The sequence below is a fragment of the Anser cygnoides genome, chromosome Z (genome assembly GCF_040182565.1).
Source record: "Anser cygnoides isolate HZ-2024a breed goose chromosome Z, Taihu_goose_T2T_genome, whole genome shotgun sequence".
Taxonomy (NCBI): Eukaryota; Metazoa; Chordata; class Aves; order Anseriformes; family Anatidae; genus Anser; species Anser cygnoides.
In genome coordinates this window covers 33,881,416-33,905,113 of record NC_089912.1, presented here as the reverse complement: position 1 = coordinate 33,905,113, position 23,698 = coordinate 33,881,416, and the positions used below count along the sequence as shown (strand labels likewise).

At 40.5% G+C, this 23,698-nt stretch overlaps 1 protein-coding gene across 9 annotated transcripts in view; it reads right to left on the bottom strand.

Moving 5' to 3' along the window:
• Positions 1 to 23,698, bottom strand: part of ZNF462 (zinc finger protein 462) — a 98,008-nt gene that overhangs the window by 56,251 nt on the left and 18,059 nt on the right. For 8 of the 9 annotated variants that reach the window (XM_066987603.1, XM_048051200.2, XM_048051203.2 and 5 more), the window contains exon 2: positions 464 to 715. In XM_066987603.1, coding sequence (XP_066843704.1) covers positions 464 to 683 — 220 coding nt within the window. In that variant the 5' untranslated portion in view covers positions 684 to 715. Of the gene's footprint in view, positions 1 to 463; positions 716 to 17,975; positions 22,761 to 23,698 lie in introns of those variants that run through there. The other variant, XM_048051201.2, reaches the window with a different exon arrangement.

Sequence of the window (23,698 nt, the reverse complement as noted above, 5' to 3'; positions counted from 1 at the left end):
TCTCTACAGACTGTACACTCTCTACAGACCATACACTCTCTACGCTTATCTATATATCTGGCGACTTTCAGAAAAATGGCCATTGTCCATAATATAGACATATATGTGATATGGTGTAAACTTTGGGATGGACCATTTCCAAAATTATCTTCTCTGGGAAAAAAGAAAGCTAGCACACTAATAAGGTTGAAAATTTTGAGGTGGTTCGTAGTGGTGAAGAACCATGAAGATCTGACAAACAAAAAGCATTATGAAAAAAGACACTAAAAGCAGCTAATAAAACCACCCTTCACGTTTCTATTTACTGGAAGAGCTGTGGTCAGAACCAACATGGCTGAAGCTAGATATCTGCTTTGCTGTCACAGCAATAAGGATAATCGAGTTTTTACAATCACATTAAAAGTATTAACTAATATGTACTAAAATAAGCCACGTGAAATAGGTGGTTAGAGCTGAGATTTACCTGCTATTTCATCTGCAATCGTAAATTCATCCTTTACGGAGGAAAACTCAACCTCAGTCTGGTTGCTAGCATTCATGGAACCAGACCTTGGCTGGCTAGGGCTTTCCTCTGAGACATCGGTTGGCTGCAGGAAAGCAGTGTGAACATCCTGAATATGAGCTTTAAGGTCTTCATATGATGGAGCTCGAAAATCGCAGCCATCACACTGCAGCACCTCCATGGTTCAAGAACGATCTTTCACATGAGAAAATTCTGCAAGAAAAAGAGAGGGAGAAGAAGAGAGAGGTTTTAAAGCAATGCAATTTTAACAAATTCTGAAATTGGTAATATCATGTTTATAAAGACAGTCATTTCCAGAGATTCCATTTACTGCAGTGTAAAACTCAAGCTGTAGTTACTATATGAAGATGCCTCAGTTTGGATTCACATGAAGTCCTACCTAGGTAGCTCACAAGTTGCTGACTCAACACTACAGTCAACGTTCTGACAAATGACTACTGACTCAGTGGACTTTGTCCTCTTGGCTTTTCCATTACATAGGACAGGGCTGTTGTTCAGAAGTTTGTCTTGTTCAAGGACCACAAACTGTATGCTAGAGAAATAGCACATTACTCCCAAACAGTCATGTACTCAATTTTACAATCAGAAGACAATGGCTTCTGCCTCTGTGAATCTCACTAACACTTCTTGGAAGTTGAAAAGTATTGCCTGCTTTATCCACTACAGATTAAAAGCCTCTACAGGAAAAAAATCTGCCTTTCTTCTCAATATCCTCTCAGTTCTGAGGTTGGTGGAAAACCTAGACAACACTGCAAGTTGAGATGCAGACACATGCACTCAAGGTAGAATGGTTTGTTCTACCTTACTTCCACCATGCCTTGCAAGGGCATCTCCATTCTTTGTTAAAATGTTTACTGCTAAATTTGAGTCTGTTCTGGGGACACAACCTTTGTCTTTTGGGAAGGCAAGACCTGGAGGATGAGCGAGACAGCAAAGGAAATAGGAATTTTGCAAAAGTACAATGGAAGTATGAGTAACAAAGACTTTCCTCAGAAACATCATGGCTTCTTTGATTTATCCAAATGCTCTACATATCTTGAAGTACCAAGTAACACAAATATGGCAATGTGAATTATGGAAGTTTGGTGTGTGAGCAACTAACCCTGCTTCAGAGAGTTGTATATTTATGCATTGCCATGAAGGAGAGGAGACACAAAACACAAGCAAGACAAAAGCCTTAGACTTTCCTACTCTGTGCAGTATTTAGACAGAAGAGCAACTTTTCTATATCAATAAAAGAATTACTTGTTTAAGCTTCCACATGCTGTGCTGGTACAGCGATAATCTGGGCAGTCCAGAGGTCCAGTATACAAGGGCTGCCTCAAAAGCTGAAAATTCCACGTTTTTTGCACATAAAGTACAAAGCTACTTCTACAGTGAGGAGAATGCTCCAAAACATTAGTGAAATGAAATTAGAGAGGATACTGCATCAGGATTTTATATGAAAGAATGCTTCTTCTGATAGCCTGCTAAAATAAACTTCTAGCAAGTCAAATTCTGGACAGTCTGAGCACACAGGCTCTCCACATATTTACCTACATTATTTTGCAGGCTGCACTGTGTCCTTTCTCTTCCAACCCCCCTCTCTCCCTCCCACCACCAATAGAGAAAATGAATGCTGTACCAGCTCCTTTTCAGCTAACAAAGTTACAATAATCGAGATACTCAAGCTTTTATGTGCAAGCACCAGACCAAATTGTGTGGAAGAGGTTGCTATCTGCTCTGGATCAAATTACAGCAGTGAGTGAAGCCCCACCCCACGTCTCCTTTAGCACAGTCCATTAGACCTGAAAACAAATTTTTCCATGGAGCAGACGACTCCTGCATTTAGAGCACTTCACAGAAAAGCAGATCATCTAGTTTTCACTACCCATCCCCCAAGCTTAGTCCTTTCATCTCAGCCAAACAAGCCACAGCTCTGCTGAATGTGTTTATCACACTTTCAAGAGATATGAGCCCCTGCGTCACTGAAGCTTTAAGACTCACTAAGCTGCCCTAGTCCTCTGAGCTTTGGGAGCAGCCATTTTAGCTCAGACAACTCCTGCACTGAGAGGCTCAGAGCTTCTCGCCCGTGCACAACATGGCCTCACTTATCTCAGCCTCATCTCCAGCACACCAGGGTTTTTCTTTTTTTTTTTTCCTTTTTTTTTTTTTTCCTCCTCCTTCTTGGGTCACGCTTGAAAAATCAGCATCCCCAGAACACACCTCCCCTACTCCTGCGTGACTTGCACCCCAAACCATGTCAGTGGTGTCCCCCTGCACTGCCCAAGCAGCACCTTCTCTCCCTGAGCAGATCGCCGGCAAGCATCTCCTAGGGTTGGTTCCCCTGTCCCATGGATGACAAATGTGATGATTCAATCCAGAAACACAGCATTACAGCATCAAGACACTGGTCCAAGCTGTCCTACAGAGGCAACACAGAGCCGAGCCTCCCAGGAGGAGGCGGGGTAGGGGGGGAGGCAGGCGGGGGGCCTCCAGCCTGCCCTGTCCCTGGGGAGCCCTCCTGCTCAGCGCAGAAGACACACCACCCCACTCCCCTGCCAGATTCCAAAGTCTAATGACCTTTGTTAATCACCAGCCAGCCTGTCTGCATCAGCAAACCCTGCCAGCAGACACACCCTTCAACACAAAGGCTGTAGCTATGCCTTTTAAGAGAGGTTCTCTGAAAGCTCCATTGTGTAGAAGAGAGGAAAAACAACACACACACACACACGCACAAATCCATCCTTCCCTCCTCCCCCCCCACCCCCAGCCCCCAAAATCTTCAGACCCTTAAGAAACACCACCACGAAACACTTTCAGCTGTCTCTTTCAGAAACTTCAGGACAGCTTACAAAATACAAAAAACAGGGAGGGCAAACCTGAAGTTCTGAAAAAAATGTAATTCTGGCAGCTTCAAGAGGTTAAAAACACCACCATCCCCACCTCCAGCAGTCACATTTCTTTTACGAGCTGACAACCAGAGAAGGTATCCTCAAGGATGCTTGCTGTTGTCTAGACGATCTTAGATCAACAGCAGCACCTTTCTGCTACAAATCAGAAGAATGAGTTGGAAGATCATGAACAACTGCTGATTACAAAACCTGATGGGGTCTTTCTCATGGATTCTAGCTTTAATGTCTGCAGGAACCCTATCGCAAAGGTAGCACCAAGTCATAGAAGAGGTTAATTTTACTGCAGCTGAGAGGAACAAACATCAGGTACAGCTGCATGGACTTCAATTTTATGTTTTCACCAAGCATCAGGCTGAAAGCAGGATGAAGCATTTTATACGGAATTCTGCCCTACTATTTCCACATTTTTCCTTAAAATTCAGACATTTCACAAAAGCAAGAAAAACACAGTGCTAGTTTGAGCTCATATTTCAAAAGAAACTGAAACACAATGTGTGTCTTTCTCTCTTCTTTATTGTCTGCATGGAATACAGAAGAGAGATCCACCTAGCCACCAGTGAAGAGCATTTTCACTGCAACACTTTCCATACATACAAACAATACTACTTTCTATCTTTTTCTTTAAAAAAAAAAAAACCTACAGTCCTTAACCCTTAAATTTTTGAACAGCACAATAAAAAATGTAAGGGGGAACAGAGGTGGATTGTGAAGGGAATTACCAAATCCATTAACTCAAAAGCAGAACAGGAAGCCTGGAAAGAAAACAAACAAACAAACCAACCAACAAAACAAACACAAATAAGCAAACAACCACCATGAAATGAATCCATAAATCCCACAAGCCCTCTAACATATTCACAACCAATCTCTTGAGACCACATTGCCCACAGATAATGTGACTTCTAAAATACCCATACTAATGTGATGATAACCTCACCAGATTATTAAAATCCCATTGTCTGGCTAATTTTCATTTACAACCTCTTCTTAAAATATATGGCTTTAATGCTGAATACGGAGAAGAGGTATTCTTATTTCCCTTATGAGTGAAAAGCTTCCAAAACACTGAGCTCAAGAGATTCTCAAAGTTTTCATAGTTTTAAAGACCCAAGCTAAGCTTTCAAATTGTCTTTGACATACTTCTCTACGCTCCTGAACATGTAAGGAGAACATCAGAGAGACAGTTGCATTAGATTTCTAGGTTTTTAAAAATCCAAAACAAAAGATAATTGTGCTTGTTGAACAACAGTCATTACAGAATTTGGCAGCAGCCAAAGTAGTACAAATCATTATGTTTAAGTTTGGTTTTAAAGCTTCAAAATACAAAATTAATTGTGAAGCCCAAGGCACTGACCTCAAAATTGAGCTTCTGTGGTTGACTACCCATCCGTTATATTTTGAGATGGAGTCAGCGCTGCTTCTAGAAGTTAAGAATATGCACATGCACAACCACAGCTGAAAAGGTCACTCAGACCACACACACTATCTGAACTTGCACCTCAATATTTTTAACATTGCACTTAAAATAAAGAAATCTCCAGTTTTCCAAGCCTTTCCATACTCTGATGATCAGACGTGTCTTCATCCCTACCTCACACATGCAGGTTGCACTCAACGGTTTTCACTTTACTCTTTGCCAAAAGTGAAGCTGAAACGGAGCAATCCTGGCGTTACACACATGGCTCCGTAGGCAACAACGCTGTCCAAGCCTGTTTCCACTTTACAAAGCTCCCCTGGAGGCACAGACTGTGTCAGGGCCCTGAGGGCACCCGCAAGCTTTGCTGTCCCTGCCTGGCCCCCTGGGCCTCCCCCTAACTGCCCACAGCCTAGGACCCCATTTCAGCCCTGCTCAGGCCTTCACTACCTTGCCCATGGCCCAGGATCCCCCCATGGCCCTCATGCCTGCCCAGTGAGAGCAAGGCGGGTCCCCAGCTGTCGCCAGCTCTGCCCTGACACCAGCCCTGTCCCCAGGGAGGTGCCTGGTGCTGGGCCGCTGGGACAGGCCTGGCTGCCAGGCCCCGCGCTGCGGTTCGGGGTTGGGGCGCCTCCATGGCACCTGCTCATGGCAAAGCGTCTCAGCGTAAACAAAACATCGTCGCAGAGGCTGGAGTCATGCATCAGGGTGATCTTTTTCCTTTAAAACATGCAGTAAGCTTCCGCATTGGTCTACTCTTCCCTCACCACTACTTTTTTTCCTGTTGGAGATTAGTCCACCAGAAATGAACTATCAGACACTAAAGCAATGTGATTAGCATGTAACTAATCAGAGACACGGTTTTCAAGAATCCCATGGATAACACCACAGGCCAGGCAATTTTCCCTGCTGCAGAAGCTGGGGTTTCAGGAGGAACCAGTACCTACAGGCTTGGTGGGTTCTCAGAGGCATTGCTTGGGCTCCTGTCAGTGCTTGCTTCAGCTCACATACCACTAAGATGGTCTGATGACCTCAGGTTTGGGGCTTTTTCCTTTTTTAAAAGCAACAAACAAACAACAACAACAAAAACAATACCTTTTTATAACACAGGATTGCAATGGGGAAAACAGGCAAAACAAGTAAAATCACAGGAACGGTGCAAAATTTGAGGAACTGGAAACCTGAAGACTGTTCAAAGTGGAGGGAGACAGCCTCATTTTTCATTTATGAGAAAACATAATTAGTGAGGAACTCCATGAGTAAATTCAATTCTCAACTAAAGTCAGGCAAACCCACTCAACGCATGGGTCTTTTTCAATGACTATATTCCATTCAAATTATGGGGATTCTTGGTCCTCCAAGGGTTGACTTTGGAGCCACTCATCCAAACTCATATAAAAATAAACTGAATTGAAACACTGGTTCCTTTTCCCTTTTTTTTTTTTTTTTTTTTTTTTCCCTTGAGGGGAAGAGGGGAGATAGGAGATTTGATAGAACTGGACATTGATAGGACTCTATGGGTTGGGTTGCAACTGTCCACTCACATATGGTTAATTCATGGTTCCTATTTTCACGTAAAGTACTTATGGTAAAATATTATCACCAGATATAGGTTTTATTATCAAAATTTCCATTCTGATATCCAGTTTGGGGCCATTTATAACATTTTGAAACTCAACAGTTATACCCTTGAGAGTAATATGTTATCTGAGATGTGTGATCCTTATTCCTGTTGCCCATTTCTTCCAGGAAATATTTTACCAGTTTGCTCTGTTTTATTGACCAACAAGGAAATTTTCAGCATATTACAATATAAGATGTTGTCAAAGTTTTTGGAAAGAAACTTCTATTACAGATGCATTACAACTCAACAATAAAAACGATCTAAACTGAGAAGAGACAGACCCACCCCCCCACCTTCCCCCCCCCCCACCCCAAAATGTCCACCTGGAAGACTGCTTGAACTTCAGGTGAGTTCCAGGTTGGATTCCTTCTTTGCACAATATACATCAAACTTATCAAAAGTCTCCGTATCACAGAAAATAGGATGACCAACTTGTTCATCCCTATGAAGTCACCATTTACTTCAGTTGCATCTCTGTACTTCAATGCAAGCATTCATTTAACATACAAGATACCATACTATGGGTCACTGTAAAGCTACAGCATAGCTTGCAAAATCTTCAACACTAGAGGAAATATAAACCACATTACTCTTAAAACTTGTGAAAGAGCAGCTACACAGTGCTGGTAGCTGCCCAGGAACATAGATGGCTTTTTTAGTTCTAGAGAACAATGATTCACAGAACTTCTGGTTATTTTTCCTGGAGAACTCAATAGGTAAACACATAAATGACCTGAAGCAGGTTCATCAGTATCAGTTCAGCCAGTTCCCCAAGACTATGATTTTTTTTTTTTAAAAAAAAAAATTGGAACATGATGTCAGTTTTAGCAATGTATCAGCGAAAAAGACTGCAGTCCCCAGCCTCAAGCAGACACAGCAACTGATAATTATCTCACTGCAAAAAAAAAAAAACCCACAAACTTCCCCAGCAGGGAATACAAAATTCAAGGATCATAGAATAATTAAGGTTGGAAAAGACCTCCAAGATCATCTGGTCCAACCATCACCCTACTACCAATGTCACCCACTAAACCATGTCTCTAAGCACCAAGTCCAAACTTTACTTAAACACCCCCAATGACGGTGACTCCACCACTTCCCTGGGCAACCCGTTCCAATGCCTGACTACTATTTCTAAGAAATATCTCCTCATTTCCAACCTGAACCTTTCCTGGCACAACTTGAGGCTATGCCCTCTAGTCCTATCACTAGTTACCTGGAGAAGAGGCTAACCCCCAGCTGCCCACACCTTCCTTTCAGGTAGCTGCAGAGGGCAATAAAGTCTCCCCTGAGCCTCCTCTTCTCCAGACTAAACACCCCCAGTTCCCTCATCCACTCCTCACAGGACTTGTGTTCCAGGCCCTTCACCAGCTCCATAGCCCTTCTCTGGGCACGCTCCAGGGCCTCAATGTCCTTCTTGTACTGAGGGCCCAAAACTGAACACAGCACTCAAGGTGCGGCCTCACCAGAGCTGAGTACAGGGGGACGATCACCTCCCTGGTCCTGCTGGCCACACTATTCCTAATACAAGCCAGGATGTCGTTGGCCTTCTTAGCCACCTGGGCACACTGCCGGCTCATGTTCAGGTGAGCATTGATCAACACCCCCAGATCCTTTTCCTCTGCACAGCTTTCCAGCCGCTCTCCCCCAAGCCTGTAGCGCTGCATGGGGTTGTTGTGGCCAAAGTGCAGGACCCAGCACTTAGCCGTGTTGAACCTCATCCCACTGGCCTCTGCCCACCGACCCAACCTGTCCAGGTCCCTCTGCAGGGCCTTCCTATCTTCTGACATATTGACTCTTCCCTGCAACTTGGTGGATGGAACACTTCATCCTAAACCCAGATGTTCTTTACAATAAAATCAAAAAAATATTTTTTGAGCCATGAGGTGCATGTAAGTTACCTAAATGCTGATCAGTCAATTTGAAGTTCTCACAAATAACTTCTCCTACTTTTTCTTTGTTATCCTATTTGCTCTTTGGTATAAATATATATCTGTTCTTTTTGGGGAAAAAAAAAAAAGAAAAAAAAAAACAGACATGTAAGTGCCTGAAGGCTACTTTCACATTTTTATTTGAAAAGCAGATTGTAAATATGATGGCACTACTTAACTAAAAGAAAAATTAAGAAAGCATCTTCCAAATGTACGTCTTCCCTGCCTGACAGTTAGCTGTCAAGCATTATGTGATGCAGAGCATGGGCAACTGAGGTGCAGGATGAAAAACTTCAGGACTATGAGAATGCTCTCAAATATTAAATTCTTTTGCTCCAAACAAGACTAGGATATATTTTTCTCATCTTCTAAATTATCTTCATGGAAAGTTATTAATCCATACAGAAATCATGGCTCTAAATGTATGTTCAAGGCTTAACAACTAATGGTCAGAGTAGAACTTTTTCTTTATTACGTATGTCAGTTACTCCATTTACTGTACAAAAGTAGTTGTGGAGGTTCAAGTATAGACACAGTTTTGTCAGCTTTTCCTTTGGTTCACCAGATTCAATAAACAGTATACTGCCCTGGCTACATGTTTCACGAAGATGCAGCAACTATGCTAGGGGAGGAGGTCATTCTAATCAGATATGCTCCTTCTTTTCCACAGAATGAATTTAGTTTCCTTTCTGACCAGGAAGAGAAGAAGAGGAAAATAAAACACACACACAAAATGCAGTAAACCATTTTCCCAGTCAAAACTTTCAAGGAAAATATGTATTTCAAACCTGAAGTTAATCTAATACAAAATAAAAAAAATATTATTATTTATACATATATATGGAACAGCACAGAGCAAAACTGTAGAGCACAAACGAGGTGTGCTACTTGGTTCCCATACTAAATGATCACAGGAAGTGAGCTGTCACCCACCTCAGTGACACAACCCAAACTCTCAACACTCTTCTGCATAGACATCTGGTCAAAAGGCAATTGGGCTGGCCCACCTAGGAGCACAGATACCAGAGCAAATCCATTTTGATTTTGTAACCTGCTCCTCATTGCTCCGCACAAGGCATAGTGCAAGTTGAAAGCAGTGGGTCTGGAGTTTCTTATTTTGAGCCAAGAGTATATTGTTAATTACTGCAAGAAATCGAGTTCCTGTGATGTGAGAAGTGGACTCTCCTGTGTACATGGACTTGGGAGAGGAAGATGTCAGTAGGTGGTGCTGAAGAACACAGCAGTGCTCTGCCTGGGTACTCAAGAGACAACCCAATTCCTTCTCATGCCTTGCAAATAATATCTTCCAACAGCTCTTTACACAAAGGGTGCATTACCAGCCTTACCGTCATAGGAGCAGGGGGAGGAGCAGACTCCTCAGCCTGGCATAACCCCAGCAAAGATCTCTTTCTTGCCAAGGAAAGTCAGACCTGTTATAAATGGTGTCCTGACAGTAGCAAATCAGATATGACAAATTCAACCACATACCCTGCTACACCATGAACTGAAGAGGGAAAGAGCAGAGCTGTGGCTGAAGACAAAAAAGATTATCTCCTGATGGCCATCTGCCCTTAAATGAACCCTTAAACAGCCTTGCCTAGCCTGTGCTGCCTTTAAAAGCAATCTTGCCATTCACCCAAAGTACATACTCCACTGCACGGTCTGATCACTTACAGTGCTGTGGCTGATGAGTTGCAAGCATGCTATAAAGAGAACTGATCTTAGTTTGCAAAGAGCATGGTGTTTTTACAAAGGCTAAATACAGCTTAAAAACTGGTGACAGTGATAAACTATGGGAACACATGAACTGCTGGATTATTTAGAGGCCACAGAATTTTAATCCTGGAGATCTGAGATTAGATTGGCCAACACAGTTGGTTTAAAACATGAGCAGGTACTCAGTGAAGTCACAGAGGTAGAAACCAAGTCACTAGCACTCATAAAGTACCAACTACAAGAGTAAAGCAATGTTTTGGAACTGCTACGGAAGTTGTCAAGACGGTAAAATTAAGAGAGGTCACCATCTTGTAAGGCAGATTTGAAAAGCTGCTTCTCTGGACACACCTTTCAGCCACAGGTTCAAACACCACAGATCATTTCCAAAATCCAGTGCCCAGTTAGGTAGAAATACAAGACTCCCTAAATAAGAGAAATTCACAGGACAGTTGCCCAGTTTGGTAGAAATACAAGGCTCCCTAAATAAAAGAAATTCACAGGAGAGTTGGGAAAAAAAAAAAAAAGCTGCATGGATCAGATCCAGGAAAGTGAAAGGCCATTGCCTGCTTTCATCACCAACATGGGTTCAGCTTAGTAAGAACCCTGGGGACGACAGTCATCTCTCTCAATCTGTCCTGAGATCCTACATGTTCCAGATGTAACCAGTCCTCTTTCAAAGGGTACATGCAGACAGCATATGGACAGGATGAAAAAAGACATTCAGAAGAACAGTTTTAACCCTGTAAAACCAAACATCAGAAGTCATGTTCTGTACCAGCAAAGCTGAGTAGAATAGCACCACCATCTCATGCAAACCCAAACCTATCTCATGCATGAATATAATTATAAAGCAGGATCTGTGGCTGAAATCCTACTGGAGAACAAGAACACACTGATTAGCAAAGTCTAAATATTGTTCTGTGTTCCCAGTAGACTCCTCAAAAAATCTTGTTTGAGGAGCTAGCTCCACTGACAACCTGGCTGCTTTACCACTGCCTGCATCTCCAGCTATCCATCCTCTTCCCCCAGCTTCTTGCTATATCTGACATTTGCTGGGCAGCCAGCAGAAGCCTTTTTGTCAGCCAGTTCATTTCCTCAGGTAATACAAATCCATCACTGACCCATTTATAATGCCAGACAGAATTCATGGTTTTATTTGCCCACTGACTCACTCACAGTATGGCAGCCAGCATCTTTGCCCCAGGTAGACGAATAGATATTTTTCCAGTATTTGACAGATCTCAGACTAGTGGTAATCACTAGTCTGCCACCCTTCATTCACCCTGCAACCCCTCCCAGAAGATCTTTTCCACCTGTGCAAGTGAAGATTCTCTGTTTGGGACGGCAGCAGCAAGATGCTGGTACCATCACTGACTTTGCTGAAAAGTGATACCACTATAAAAAAAAGGAAAAAATTGCAGCTAACATTTATATGTTATCCAAAATATGTTGTCCCAAAAACTGTGTATATACTTCACTGGATTACATATTGGGATGCAATATATAAACACTGAAATGCAATATCCTGCATCCAAATGAGAACCTTGCTTCTTTTACTCCCCCTTAAACCTCCATCTCCACCCACTTGGTCCTTCCAGGAAAAAAGTTTTTGCAGTTGGTGTAATATATAAGGCCCGAGTACAAACCATTTTAAATAAGGGAAGAATGCTGACTCGATCATCACCATTTTTGTGATCTGCAGATATCAGTATCTAAAAGAAACTACATGGAACATCTACAATGCACTTCAAGGACAAGAAGAAAAAAAAATAGAGAATTCAGAGTGATCCCAGCATTTTGCTTCACAGTATCTATGAATTAACCAAGGTTAATGTAAGGTCTCCAGCTAGAAGGCATCTAGATCAAAGAGATGTTAGAAACAACTGCATCAAAAACAGGGAAAAGCTGCTACTCCCTGTCTGTAAAAGAAGTGTACTTTGTTACACAGATAATAATTAAGAATAATCTACCTCACAAAACAAAACAGAACCAAAACAAAGAGAACCACCTCATCTTTCCAATAATAAGCAGCCCTTTCCCCTAACTATTCTGGACATATTCAAATTAAGGAGTATTATTAAAGCTGAATTATATCAAAGGTTGAAGCTTCTAATGAAGGTTTGTCCCAGCCTATTCCTTTTTCCTTGAAATAACCTATTTGAGAGTCAACCACTAAAATCCGATTTCTTTTGCTTCCTCCTAAGGAACACCCAAACAGGAAATGAACTATAAAGAAAAATAAATAAGACTTTATTTGTAATATGGCCCACAGCTAAGGAGGGCTGAGATAATAACCAACTCCATCCTTCAAAAGCTACACTCCCTGAAAGCATGGAGACATTAAAGAACTATTGTGGCTTCTCTTTTGCACACATCCTTTACCATACTAGGAAAAAAAAATGATTCACATTTAGTAATATAAAGCTGGAAAATTTTCTAGAATTTTAAGTACTAAGGTTACAAAATCTAATTTTAGACTGAAAAATCAGTCCCTATTGACATCAGATTACCTTCATGTTGAAGAAAGTGGGACCATTCTGTCTTTATCCTAAAGATATAGGGTGAAAGCTGACAAAAGAGAAACTAGTTTCCAAAACTTTATTCCAGAATATGAACACAAATGCCAAACTACATAAAAAGAAAACTATCTTTATTGTCACGAGTTCAGTTTAAGACTAGTTTATCGATAGGAGAAGTGTTCCTTTGAAAAGAAATTAAAGGGAGACCATGAACACCCTGACGTTATATTTTCCAGACACCTACTCTTCCCATTTAATGCACTGAATTAAACTAACAGCTTCGCATAATTTACAAATAGATCATTAATGATTTTAGCTACCTCAGGCCATCAACAATTTGAAACGTGGCTGTCATGTTTTATTCAAACACTCTAAAAGAGGATAGTATATCTTCATTATGCAAAAAGAAAAGCACATGAAAATCCACTTCAGAGAAAGGCTCCAAATAATTTAGATTCCATAACCTTTGGAAATCTGTGCAACTTGTAATCTGAATCCAAATGCTTGATTTTTATTTTCATTTTTTTTTTAAGAGGCAGGATGTAGAAGACTCAACACAGGTCCCTAGAGAACACTGTCTAAGTTAAGGTGAAGTACAGAAAAAATCTTGTTTCGCTGGCCTAAGGAAAGAGACTTCTTGGGCAACTTTAAGGCAGGAATTTTTTTTGGCAAGCTCTCGTAATTGTGCCTAGTGAAAGAGGAAAAAATACCAATACAAAATAAATACATAAAAATTAATAATAATAATAATAATAAAAAAGGCGCAACCAAGATACTTGGACAAATTCAAAAAAAGGCAGAGATTCCAACAGCAGGAGAACCCTAGATTTCACCATGATTTTGGTTTTGCACAAAAATGCTAAGAAGCAAGAAAAAGAAGTCTGAAGAGAAGCATTAGATAAACTGCCAAGAAGTTTAATTAATCTGAAACCAGTTCACTAATGTTCTGAAAGTAAGGAAAGGGTAATCGGGCTCATAATGTTTTCAACAAAGAGAAAGAATATTCACATATGGTACCGACAAAGACATGCTGCAGTGCACTGCAGTTCCAAAGCAAAGGGGCACATCATTGACACCACTTTTATTGGTGGTTACACAGCCACCTAAAGGAAGGAACTAAAGTTTGACTTAAGGGGAAGAAGCTTACAAAATTCGCAACTTACTGGTTTCTCAAGAGGTATACGTAAATACTTCAGGTAGACCAAAGGTCATTAAAATCTCCAGCTCAAGAGGAGGATATAAAATGAACTAGGTTTAGTTCAAAGCAGAACCATATATAAAAATTCTTTTTTGTACTCGTCACTTCTCGCTAAAGTAACTAAGACAGAAACAAGCAAGCAATAATTAAAAATAAAATAAAATAAAAAGTAATTAAGGAAAAAAAAAAAAGAAGAAGAAGAAGAAATACTCAACCAGAAAGATTGTAGATTGAACTGTTACAAAATTACATGTCCTCAGATCTATGCTGGTCAAAAGGGACAGATACATCTTTTCAATTACACATGGAAAGGAGACGTGGACAATCACTAAGATAAATATGTGTCTCTTTCCAGTAAAAGTCCAGCTAAGTGAATAGTCCTTCAGGTGCTTCATTCAACCACACTACTTGCCGATCAGGTGAATCTCCTAGCTGTTTTTTCATCCCAAAAGAGATATACATAAACCATATGACACTAAAATATAATGAATTTTTGAAACTTCATTTACATTAGTCAGCATCCTTAAAAAAAAAAAAAAAAATCTTTTGTAGTCTATTCTGGACATTTTTTTCTTTAAAACTCATTTGATTAAAAGCCACTTGTAGTCTTTTATTTGTTTCTTGCAACAAGCATTCATTCAAGCGTGGGCTCTTGTTAGCAAGAATGTATGCAGAGTTTCACATTCATTTAGGACTTCATTGACAAAAGAGTCTATGCCAAAAGTATACAATCAGTCCTGCAGAAATTTCATTTTTTCCTTCTGCTGTTTATGGAACACCAAAGTGACACAAGACAGTATCATATGTCTCTGGTTTCAATTCATTTGTCATAAACAAGTCATTTAAATCAGCAGAAGTGACTTGCTCTCAGAGACAGTAAGACAGAAGTAGTCCTGTGGTTTTCAGACAGATACAGATTATTGAGCATTAGCTGAGGACTCGCAACTGGTAAATAATACGTACAGAAAAAAAACGTAGAATTAAATATATCAAGCAGCAATACTGATACACTGTTCCATACAGTTGCTACCTATTTGTTGGAATCGTGTAACTTCAGGCCACACTGTGGTAGGCTCTCACTGTGTGAAAAGCAAGAGGAGCAAGTCTTCATCATGAAGATCCTTCTTCCTTTACCTGATGTTAGAGAAGTACAAGGAGGTGAAGTGGCCTGGCTACGGGTTGCACAAGTAGTCTGAAAGAAAGTGGGCTTCCAAATTCCAGCCCTTCCTCATTATGCCATGCTATCTTTCTGTGCCATTGGCTCTAAAATCCCAGTGCTAACTTCCCGCAACTACAAATGCAAAGTTCTCCAGCACAATGGAAGTAAAAATTTTGGTAGCAGGGGTAAATCACACACCACACACAAGTATATAACTGATGCTCTTTATTAATCATCTTTGTGTTTACTTTTTAACTGGAATTGCCATTTCCAGCTTTCTGCACAGAATCCAAGTCTTTTGCTGAAGAATTTAGGTCAACTCAGCAAAATGCCTACAGAGCTGAAGAAAAGAATACCGGGGGAGGCAGAGGTTAGGGATGGTGATCATGGTCTAACCCTCATATTACTTGAGATCACAGGAGTTCAAGAGGGAGAAAGGAGATGGAAAAAAAGGGAGGCAGTTCAAAAAGGGACCTTTATAGTGGGGTGGGAAAGGAGATTTGTTTCCAAGGACTGACACTTGGTAAAATTCAAGTTATTGTGAGGTCTGAAAGGCACTTCTCTTGAGACGACTTTACCGAAACTGCTGAATCCTTATGCTCTTACCAAACTCTTCTAAATATTGGGCAGTGTATTCATAATTCTTTTGTTCTGGCAAATGTCCAGTGGAGGGAAAAATAAAAAAACAATAATAATAATAAAAATCAAAGGGGATATTTGTTTCTTTATAGCACCTTTATAAAAATATCTGTAAGAGGAACACTAGATCTTCCTCAATGTCTTCTGTAAGCAGGAGATATTCATGACCAAAGAAGAGGAAGTTTGATTTAATCAGACCTCTCTTTTACACATGCTAGCTGGAGCCACAAAGCTTGCGCACACTTCCACTCCACCCTGGATAACAAAATTTATGAGAACAACCCAGGCAATTAGTTTTCACATGCTGACAATTGCACTTACCCTTCACTGTTAGGACAACACCACAAAAAAAAAAAAAAAAAGACATTTTATGGATTTTTTTTTAAAGTTCAGATTGTAAGAGAATCAAGTCTTAGAAAACCTCTAGTCTACAACACCACCTTCACTGTATGTTCAACTAGTACATTTTTCCTGAAAAACTTCAGTAAAATAAATATCCTATCTTGACAGTCTGGATGTCAAACACGTTTTTCCAAAAATGGCAATTAGCTTCTGCTGAGAGCCATATACAACCTGCCAATGACTCCTGATCCTGTTTAATGTGAACCCAAATTCTGCAGGAGCTTACAGACACAAAACATTCTCTGTAGTAATCCAAGATACTGCTGGCATTCCTGCTGAAGGAAGCATACTGATCATGCTTCATCCTACTTCTGCAGAGCACAACCAGCCTAAGCTCTGCCAAAAGCCAAGTGTGTCATGGGCAGCTGTAACTTACTTGGCCTGGGCAAAGATATGAAGTGGTAACACCTCTTCTTTGTTTTTGTTTTTGTTCTTTTTTTTTGTTCCCCTACAGTTGTCAATACACAAACATGCTTGCTGCAGCTGGAAAAAGCCTAGCTAAAAATCCATTTTGAGTTTTCTGTGAGGGACATCTTGGAATCCGGGATTTTTCTGGAAACAGCATCTGCCAAATCTCTGCAGTCAAAAAAGGTAGTCTTCAATATTTTAGCACTCTAGCTTAAGGCAGCAAACAGGCAGATGGACTGTGCACATCTTATATCTACAGACAGCTTCCTTGTTGTGTCACCTGAAAGAAGGAGACCCCCTGCTACCTCACAGCAAGCCACTGGTGGAATCTTTACTTCCCAACTCTGCCAATCAAGCTCACAATTTTCTGGAAAACTCTGGAAGTAGATATGACATCAGCATTTTGAGGAAGTATATAAAAAGTTCTTTTCCTTTGAAAGAACATTCCTTTCTAACATAACCTATCTCACCTTCGAAGCTGTATTCCTGCCATTAAACCTCAAATTCCTGCTTTTCTGCCATATTTTTTCCTGGTCTACCTACTACTTGCTCTGTGGGCCGCTCCTTCTCCAGGTCTTCTGGAAAGATGCAAACTGGTCACCTGCTATTGCTATTTCCACAGCTTAGAAAAGAATGATGCTGGTGACATGCAGCTTCAATGTAGCTCTGAAGTCAAAGGAGCTGGTCTTTCACTTCTTCTGTGTATGTTTGGTGTGCTGGTCCCAAAGCACACAGGATGAAATAAAAGCTACTGCTTTCATTTCTTAAGAAAGGAACATAGTAGGGCAGAGAAAAAAAGGGAGGGAAAAGGGAGGGTTGTGAATGTACTACAGCAGATACCACCAGGAATGACCAAAAGTCATCTGGTTTTACTGTCTCTCAGACGTATTGGTGAGGAAGGGCCTCCCATGCACTCCACAATCTGGTATCTGAGCCTGCAGCAGTCTTACATTTCTTCCTCTTTCTTTTTAAGGAACAAGACTCCCTTTTTGGTTCTTATTGTCTGTTGCTCTGAACTCAGTAACTGATATAACTGTGGTCAGTCAAGATATTGCATATGTGTGTGTGTGTGTGTATGCTATGTCTGGATCCTCAGGAAGGCAGCCTGGTATTTTATTTTTAAACTTTGGCTCCTGTTGCAAGCCCCACATATAATGGCTTCACTCCTGAAGGCTGGATACTCTGCTGATATCAGTTTTCAAAGAAAAACAAAGCCATGCAAGCCAATATTACCAAGAGAACAGGAGCAAAGTTCTCTCTTAAAGATTTTCTTTCCCTCATGAAAAAACAAGGGACCACAGAAAGATTAAGCCATCAGTGTCATTCCTGCTCCTGTGTTCTTATGAGCTGCAGAATACTGTACAAATTCCAGTACCTATTGTGCTTTTTGAGATTTCTTCTTCTTTATTTTTATTTTTATTTCTAGAAACTTGCTGGAATTCTGCCAATTTTCCCCAGCTGAGGACCAGACCCTTATGTGGATCAGTACTTACTGATTAGCTTTTATTACAAAATAGAGAGTCAAAATGGGAATCCATTTCTCCTTACCTGAAAGCAGAACTTGCAATGGATCTTCAAGGTCTTGGAAGCTAAAGGAGGCAGAACGAGACTTGGCTAATCACAGGATTGGTGCTGCAGCTCACCCTTCCTTCACCCTTCCTGAAGAGTCTGCCCTTCAGATGTGTTCCAAAGCTGACAAACTAACTTGTATCATATACCTCTAGCCACCTGCAGTCCAAGATCATTTTGGCAGTGAAGTTTCACTGTCAACAAAAAAAAAAAAGTGGTTTCCTTTTCAGCTGAGCATACAGGGGCTATATCTGTAGGCTTGATTAGAAGAAGAAAGGAAATGTTCGAGTTAAAGACAAGAAGGTACCTTTGCAACCATGCAAAAAGAAGAAAAGATTTGAAACTGAATATGGAAGATAAATGGATTGGGAACAGTTGGAAGAGAAGAAGTCACCTTCTATCTTAACTTCACTTGCATTTCATGATGGAAGACAGCTGTTACTTATGAGTTAAAATAATCACTCATTCCCAAGGAAACACAGAAAAAACAGCTCAGACCTCTTCCCCCTTCTTCATTCGAGAAATCCTTTGTTCTGCCATTGTCTTCTAACTCCTCCAATTAGACTACTGCAATACAGTGTTCTGAATCCTGAAAGCCTTCCAAAAGTAAAACTACAAATTAAGAACTGCAAATACTTTGTCAATTAGGGAATCAAAACTCTCCTTCATCCGTTGTAATAACTGTTTTACAAAAAATAAAAAGAAAAGCATTTACAATGAGGACTTTACTGCAGCATGACCTTCAAAAGAAGCTAATATACCATTTTTCTCAGATATTGACTAATTTGTGTATCAGTTATCAAGAAACCCAGAAGATCTAATGACAGTGCTAATTTTAAAAGCGTTTTGATTAGCACAGAAGACAAGAGAGTTAATCTCAAAGTTTCCTAGGTGTATCATCCTAAACAGAATAAATATGATTTTGAAAGTTGCCTAACAAAAAACTGATAGATTACTACTGAAAGATATTATGAATTGGTTATTATGAAATTATGACTATTATGAAAACTGGTTATTATGAAATCACAATATAATTGGTGGGGTATTTTTAATAGAAAGTTAGGTTGCTCTAGGAAATCAACATGTTTACAAATTCTGATTGAGTTTTTATGCCACAACCACCTCTGTGGTAACTGTAGGACCAAAGTCTCTAGTTCCTGTCTGTAAAATCAGGACTAAAGTTCTGGGTGACCAAAGTGCTGGTCTGTAGAGTCCAGAGGAAACCAGAGGTCTTCTGTTTGGGGGATTTACTGTCCTTTAGAAACCACAATGTGCAAGTCTGTAGCAGCTCAGCACTGTCAGGACTATATAAAAACTTTGTTCCATTTCTTCTTTTCCTCTATTAAGACAACCGGAAAACACATCTACTTTGTAAGAGGAAGGCAGCTTCCACCAACCTTGTACATAGATTCCATGCTGAGAATTAAGTGCAAATCGTTTATCCTTAGTTCTAAACCTGAGATGGGGAAATGGAGGAAAACCTGGGAGAGAGATAATCAGGCATCAACTGATACTACAAACCTGCAGTCTGCCTTATTATTTCATTTAATTGGTTATTTGCTTCACTCTGGTATGCCTGGGGAAAACGATTCTCACTGCATGTTCCAGTAAAACTCAAGTACCTCTTTAGATTTCCTACATTTCAAAGCTCCAGCATTCTCATCGGCTATTCTTTGAGACAACTTACCCCTGACCTGGCATGAGATAAGTGCAGTCACCTTGCTCAAAGTTCACCATCTACAGCTAGGCAGTTGTCCTCATCCAACTCATTGATAGTACTCTAAAGCCTGTCTCTCAGCATGGCTTCTAGAGAGAGACTACAGGCTTGATGCCTTAGGATTTTCTACCGAGTCCATTAGTTATTCCAATAGCTCCTAATCTTTTTCCACTATTAAATTAGAAATAAATAACTATTTATATAGCAAACATTTTCTAGTCTTAGATTCCAGCCACTGCATCTTGTTACAGCTTGGTACAGATTCCAGATTCCTATAATATCGGGCATAGCCTGTCAAATTAACTGCTTTTAGCCTTCTAAATGTCACTTCTGAAATCCTCTGAAAGGGGAGAATGGACTATCTGTAAGTTCTCACTGTGAAGCACAATTTTCCAGACTTCAAGTCATTGCTATCCTCAGCATTTCTACCCTTATTTTTAAAGACATGCCAACTTCAGGAATGGATTTAATATTCCAAGAGTAGTACTTGCACAGATCAGCAGAGGAATGACAGTATCCCCTGTATTTATATATCTGAGTACTGTAGTAGTCCGTTTAGCTATTCTAACCATTTTGAATGATATCTACTCCTTTACAGCATTTTTGTTTTCTAATTCAAGAGAAAGATGGGACTTCTGAAGTCAACATTGGCTATCAAGCCAAGGCATTTCTCAAGTGATTCACAGAGCATTTTCTATTCCATATTTTCTATCCATTACAGATAAAAACTGAATGAGGAGATTTTAGGTCTGTTTTATTTCTAAATATAAATTACTGGTGTAGAGAACAGAAGGAAAAAGGAAAAGTCTCTTTAAATCCTATCAGATACCCCTCTTTTCTGACCTGTGGGATGCTTTTGTTTGCAGTGGAACAGGTCCAAAAGAAAAAGGAAGACCCTTGCTTTTCTCTCTGGGATCAAGGGCTCTCAAAAACACAAGGCTGGTTTTATCTGTTTGATCTATTAAAGCAAGGTCAGTATTTACTTTGGTCATGGAAAGCCCCCAAAGTATTTTCTGATATACTAAAAAGCCAGTAGCCAATAAGACCTGTGACTCCTCTGTGCTCTCTGCATGAGGTTTTCTTATGCCAGAATCCCCTTCTTCTAGAGATGCAAAAGCAGGCACCTCCATCTGTATAACCCCAAGGAAACTACTCAATTTTCAATCCCTTTTTACTGGGAGAAAAAAATAATAAAAAATGTTAGGCTGAGATTTAAAGATTGTACAAATACATGTTTTGATAACTTCTCCTCTTCAGCTTGGCACCTTTGTGAATATTTGAGGACAGCCCTTCCCCCGTTCTCCCCCAAATGGCTATTGCCTTGTAATGATACTGGATAAATTCCAAAAATCATCATTTACCCACAAGAACTTCAAATATCCACCTTCCTTAGCCTGGATAGATGAATGACTCAGAAACACAGTGGCTCTTGCTTATTGCACAGTTCAAAGTTTCATACAAGCCAACCATTCTTGGTTCCTCTGTTATCTAAGCCATAATATACTCTGTATTTTATGAAAACATTACCATAATTATAATTGGTAGTTCTGACTTTCTAGAAAACAGTGATGGGTCCAACTTAAGGAGTTGTATTGTTAGGAACACATTAAAATAAAATCCCACAAAGCAAAGATGAGATCTGCTTAACATAAGGTTGGAATATGTAACAGCTTCAGTGGATCTCCAAAACTAGCCAACATCCTCTGCTGTGCCTCCTGTTTCCTGAATAGGCAAGCAGAACATAATAAGAAATGTTTTTGCAGCCTTCATTGATAGACAATTGACTTTTTGTCTCTGCTTAGCATCAAGCTGATCGTGTTCTTTTCAGAAAGCGCTCCTTCTCAGCAACACTTGGAAGAATGCTTTGTGATTTGTGTGAGATTTATGTCCACCCAGGAGGTTTTTCATCCTGTCCTCACACCCAGGTATTATTTGAAACTTCATTTAACTCTTTTCCAACAGACTATATACGTAGCTTTGGTCACCCTGCCCAAAGCTGATTTAGTTTAGACATGGTGCAACCACAATTGAATAATGGAGGCAAAGAAGCCACAAGAGCTCAGCCACGGATAAACCGGTATCATCATTTCCTCTCCCAACAGTATTTCCTCTTGGTCAAGACAGCTGGAAACCCGTACTGAAGGATATGTTGGGTCAAATCCAGCATGGCACATCCTCTGGGTCTGCGTTTAACTCCTTCCTAGGAATAAGAAGATGGAACTTTCACGATTGCTTTTGGATACTAAACAAGGTGGTCATGATGGCCCAGACATCACATATTTAAAAGTTTCAACACAAGGTTCCTCTCAAGGGGTCTGGTGACTTTCTGATGCGCTTTTCTAAGCAGGCTCCTAAAGAAGCATCTTCATCCCCAATGCAAGGTAGCGATGGACTGTGTTCATATCTTGTGAAACTCATTACATCTCCTTAGCATTCATATTACCTTCTAGACAGGTTGTTGGAGAACAAAGTATGGAAGAGATCTCATGGATCACCAAGACTGGTTCTCTTGTTATTACACATACAAATCTCATATCCATTAACTTAAAGAAAGAAAAACAGCATGCTTGCTAAAGAAATGATGCTATGGGTCCCTGAATCAAGAAAAGCCTGGTTTTAAAGAGAAGGGAATATATACAAAAGTCTTCCGATAACCAGAAATTTAACTGCTAGCAACTGCTAGTCCCAGTGACCACACAAAAAGGTAACACACAAAGATCTAACCAACTATGATAATGACGTAACTCCCACACCCCTCATTCTAAAGCATTCACTTCTCAGCTGAAATCCCCCTTGAGGGTGGAAGTCAAATCTTACAGCTCTGGAACATGATGTAACCCTCAGTTCTACTCAGCTTATCAAAAAATTCCTGTTCTGCTCCCTCTCTTCTCACATTTCCTTGGCCTCATTATGCCTTTAAAAAGAGAGCTTGCTACTAAAATCCCACTTGGGCTAATTTGCCTATGACAGCTTGACAGCTGTAGCAAGAGAAACAGAGGGATTCTTCCAAGCAGATGATGATTTTGACTGTCCCATTAATTTGATCAGCCCAGCTCTCCCTATATAAAAATCCCACCAGGAACACAACTGAGAGGTATCCCAGAACACGTAGATAGGTTATTCAGAAGAGACAAAGGAAAAGGGAAGAAGGAAAAAAGAGAACGAGGGAGAATGAGAGGGAGGGAGGGAGAATGAGAGGGAGGGAGGGAGAGAGGGAGGGAGGGAGGGAGGGAGGGAGGGAGGGAGGGAGGGAGAGAGGGACGGAGGGAAAAACTCTGAAAATTGTTCATGTACAGAAAGTCTTAAATCATTCTTTACTAGTACATCAGAATTAATTGGTCTTCTACATGCACTGAGCTTCCTTCGAGGTAGGTTTGGTCCCATATTGCAAGCCCAGTATATTTCTTCTGCCTCCTAATAACAGTTAGGATTTTCTAAGCAGGCTACAGAAGAGAAAGTACTTGTTCAATACCAGTAGCCCATTGCCACACTTTCCTATTACAAGCTTGTCAGCCTGCCAACGCAGAGAACTTCCAGAAATCCTGCTTGCTCTCTTCCCACAGAACACAAAGCAGCATATTCCTTCAGAAGCTCTATTCAACCTCCCTTTCTTCTCTGTAAGCTTGCATCTTTGAGACAATGGATAAGAGGAGCCCTTCCTCCATTCATTTGCTCAGCCTGCTGAAGCATCAGATCTGTCTGATCTTGCAGCAGAAGCATTATCCTTTGTTCTGATCAGGTTGCACAAATAGCTGTGCTTGTGTCAGTCCCCAGAGCAGATATTTTTTTCATGACCAATATGATTACATCTCACACACCACATTGTGTCCACCTAAAAATGTTGTGGTTTGTTTTCCCCAAGATCCAGGAGATCTACAAAAATACCACTCACTGTTACGCACAAAGGAAGAAGGGGAATCTGTGCAACACTGTCAGTACATGTATCCTACGCAAATAAACCAAAATATTCATATCCCTACCAAAT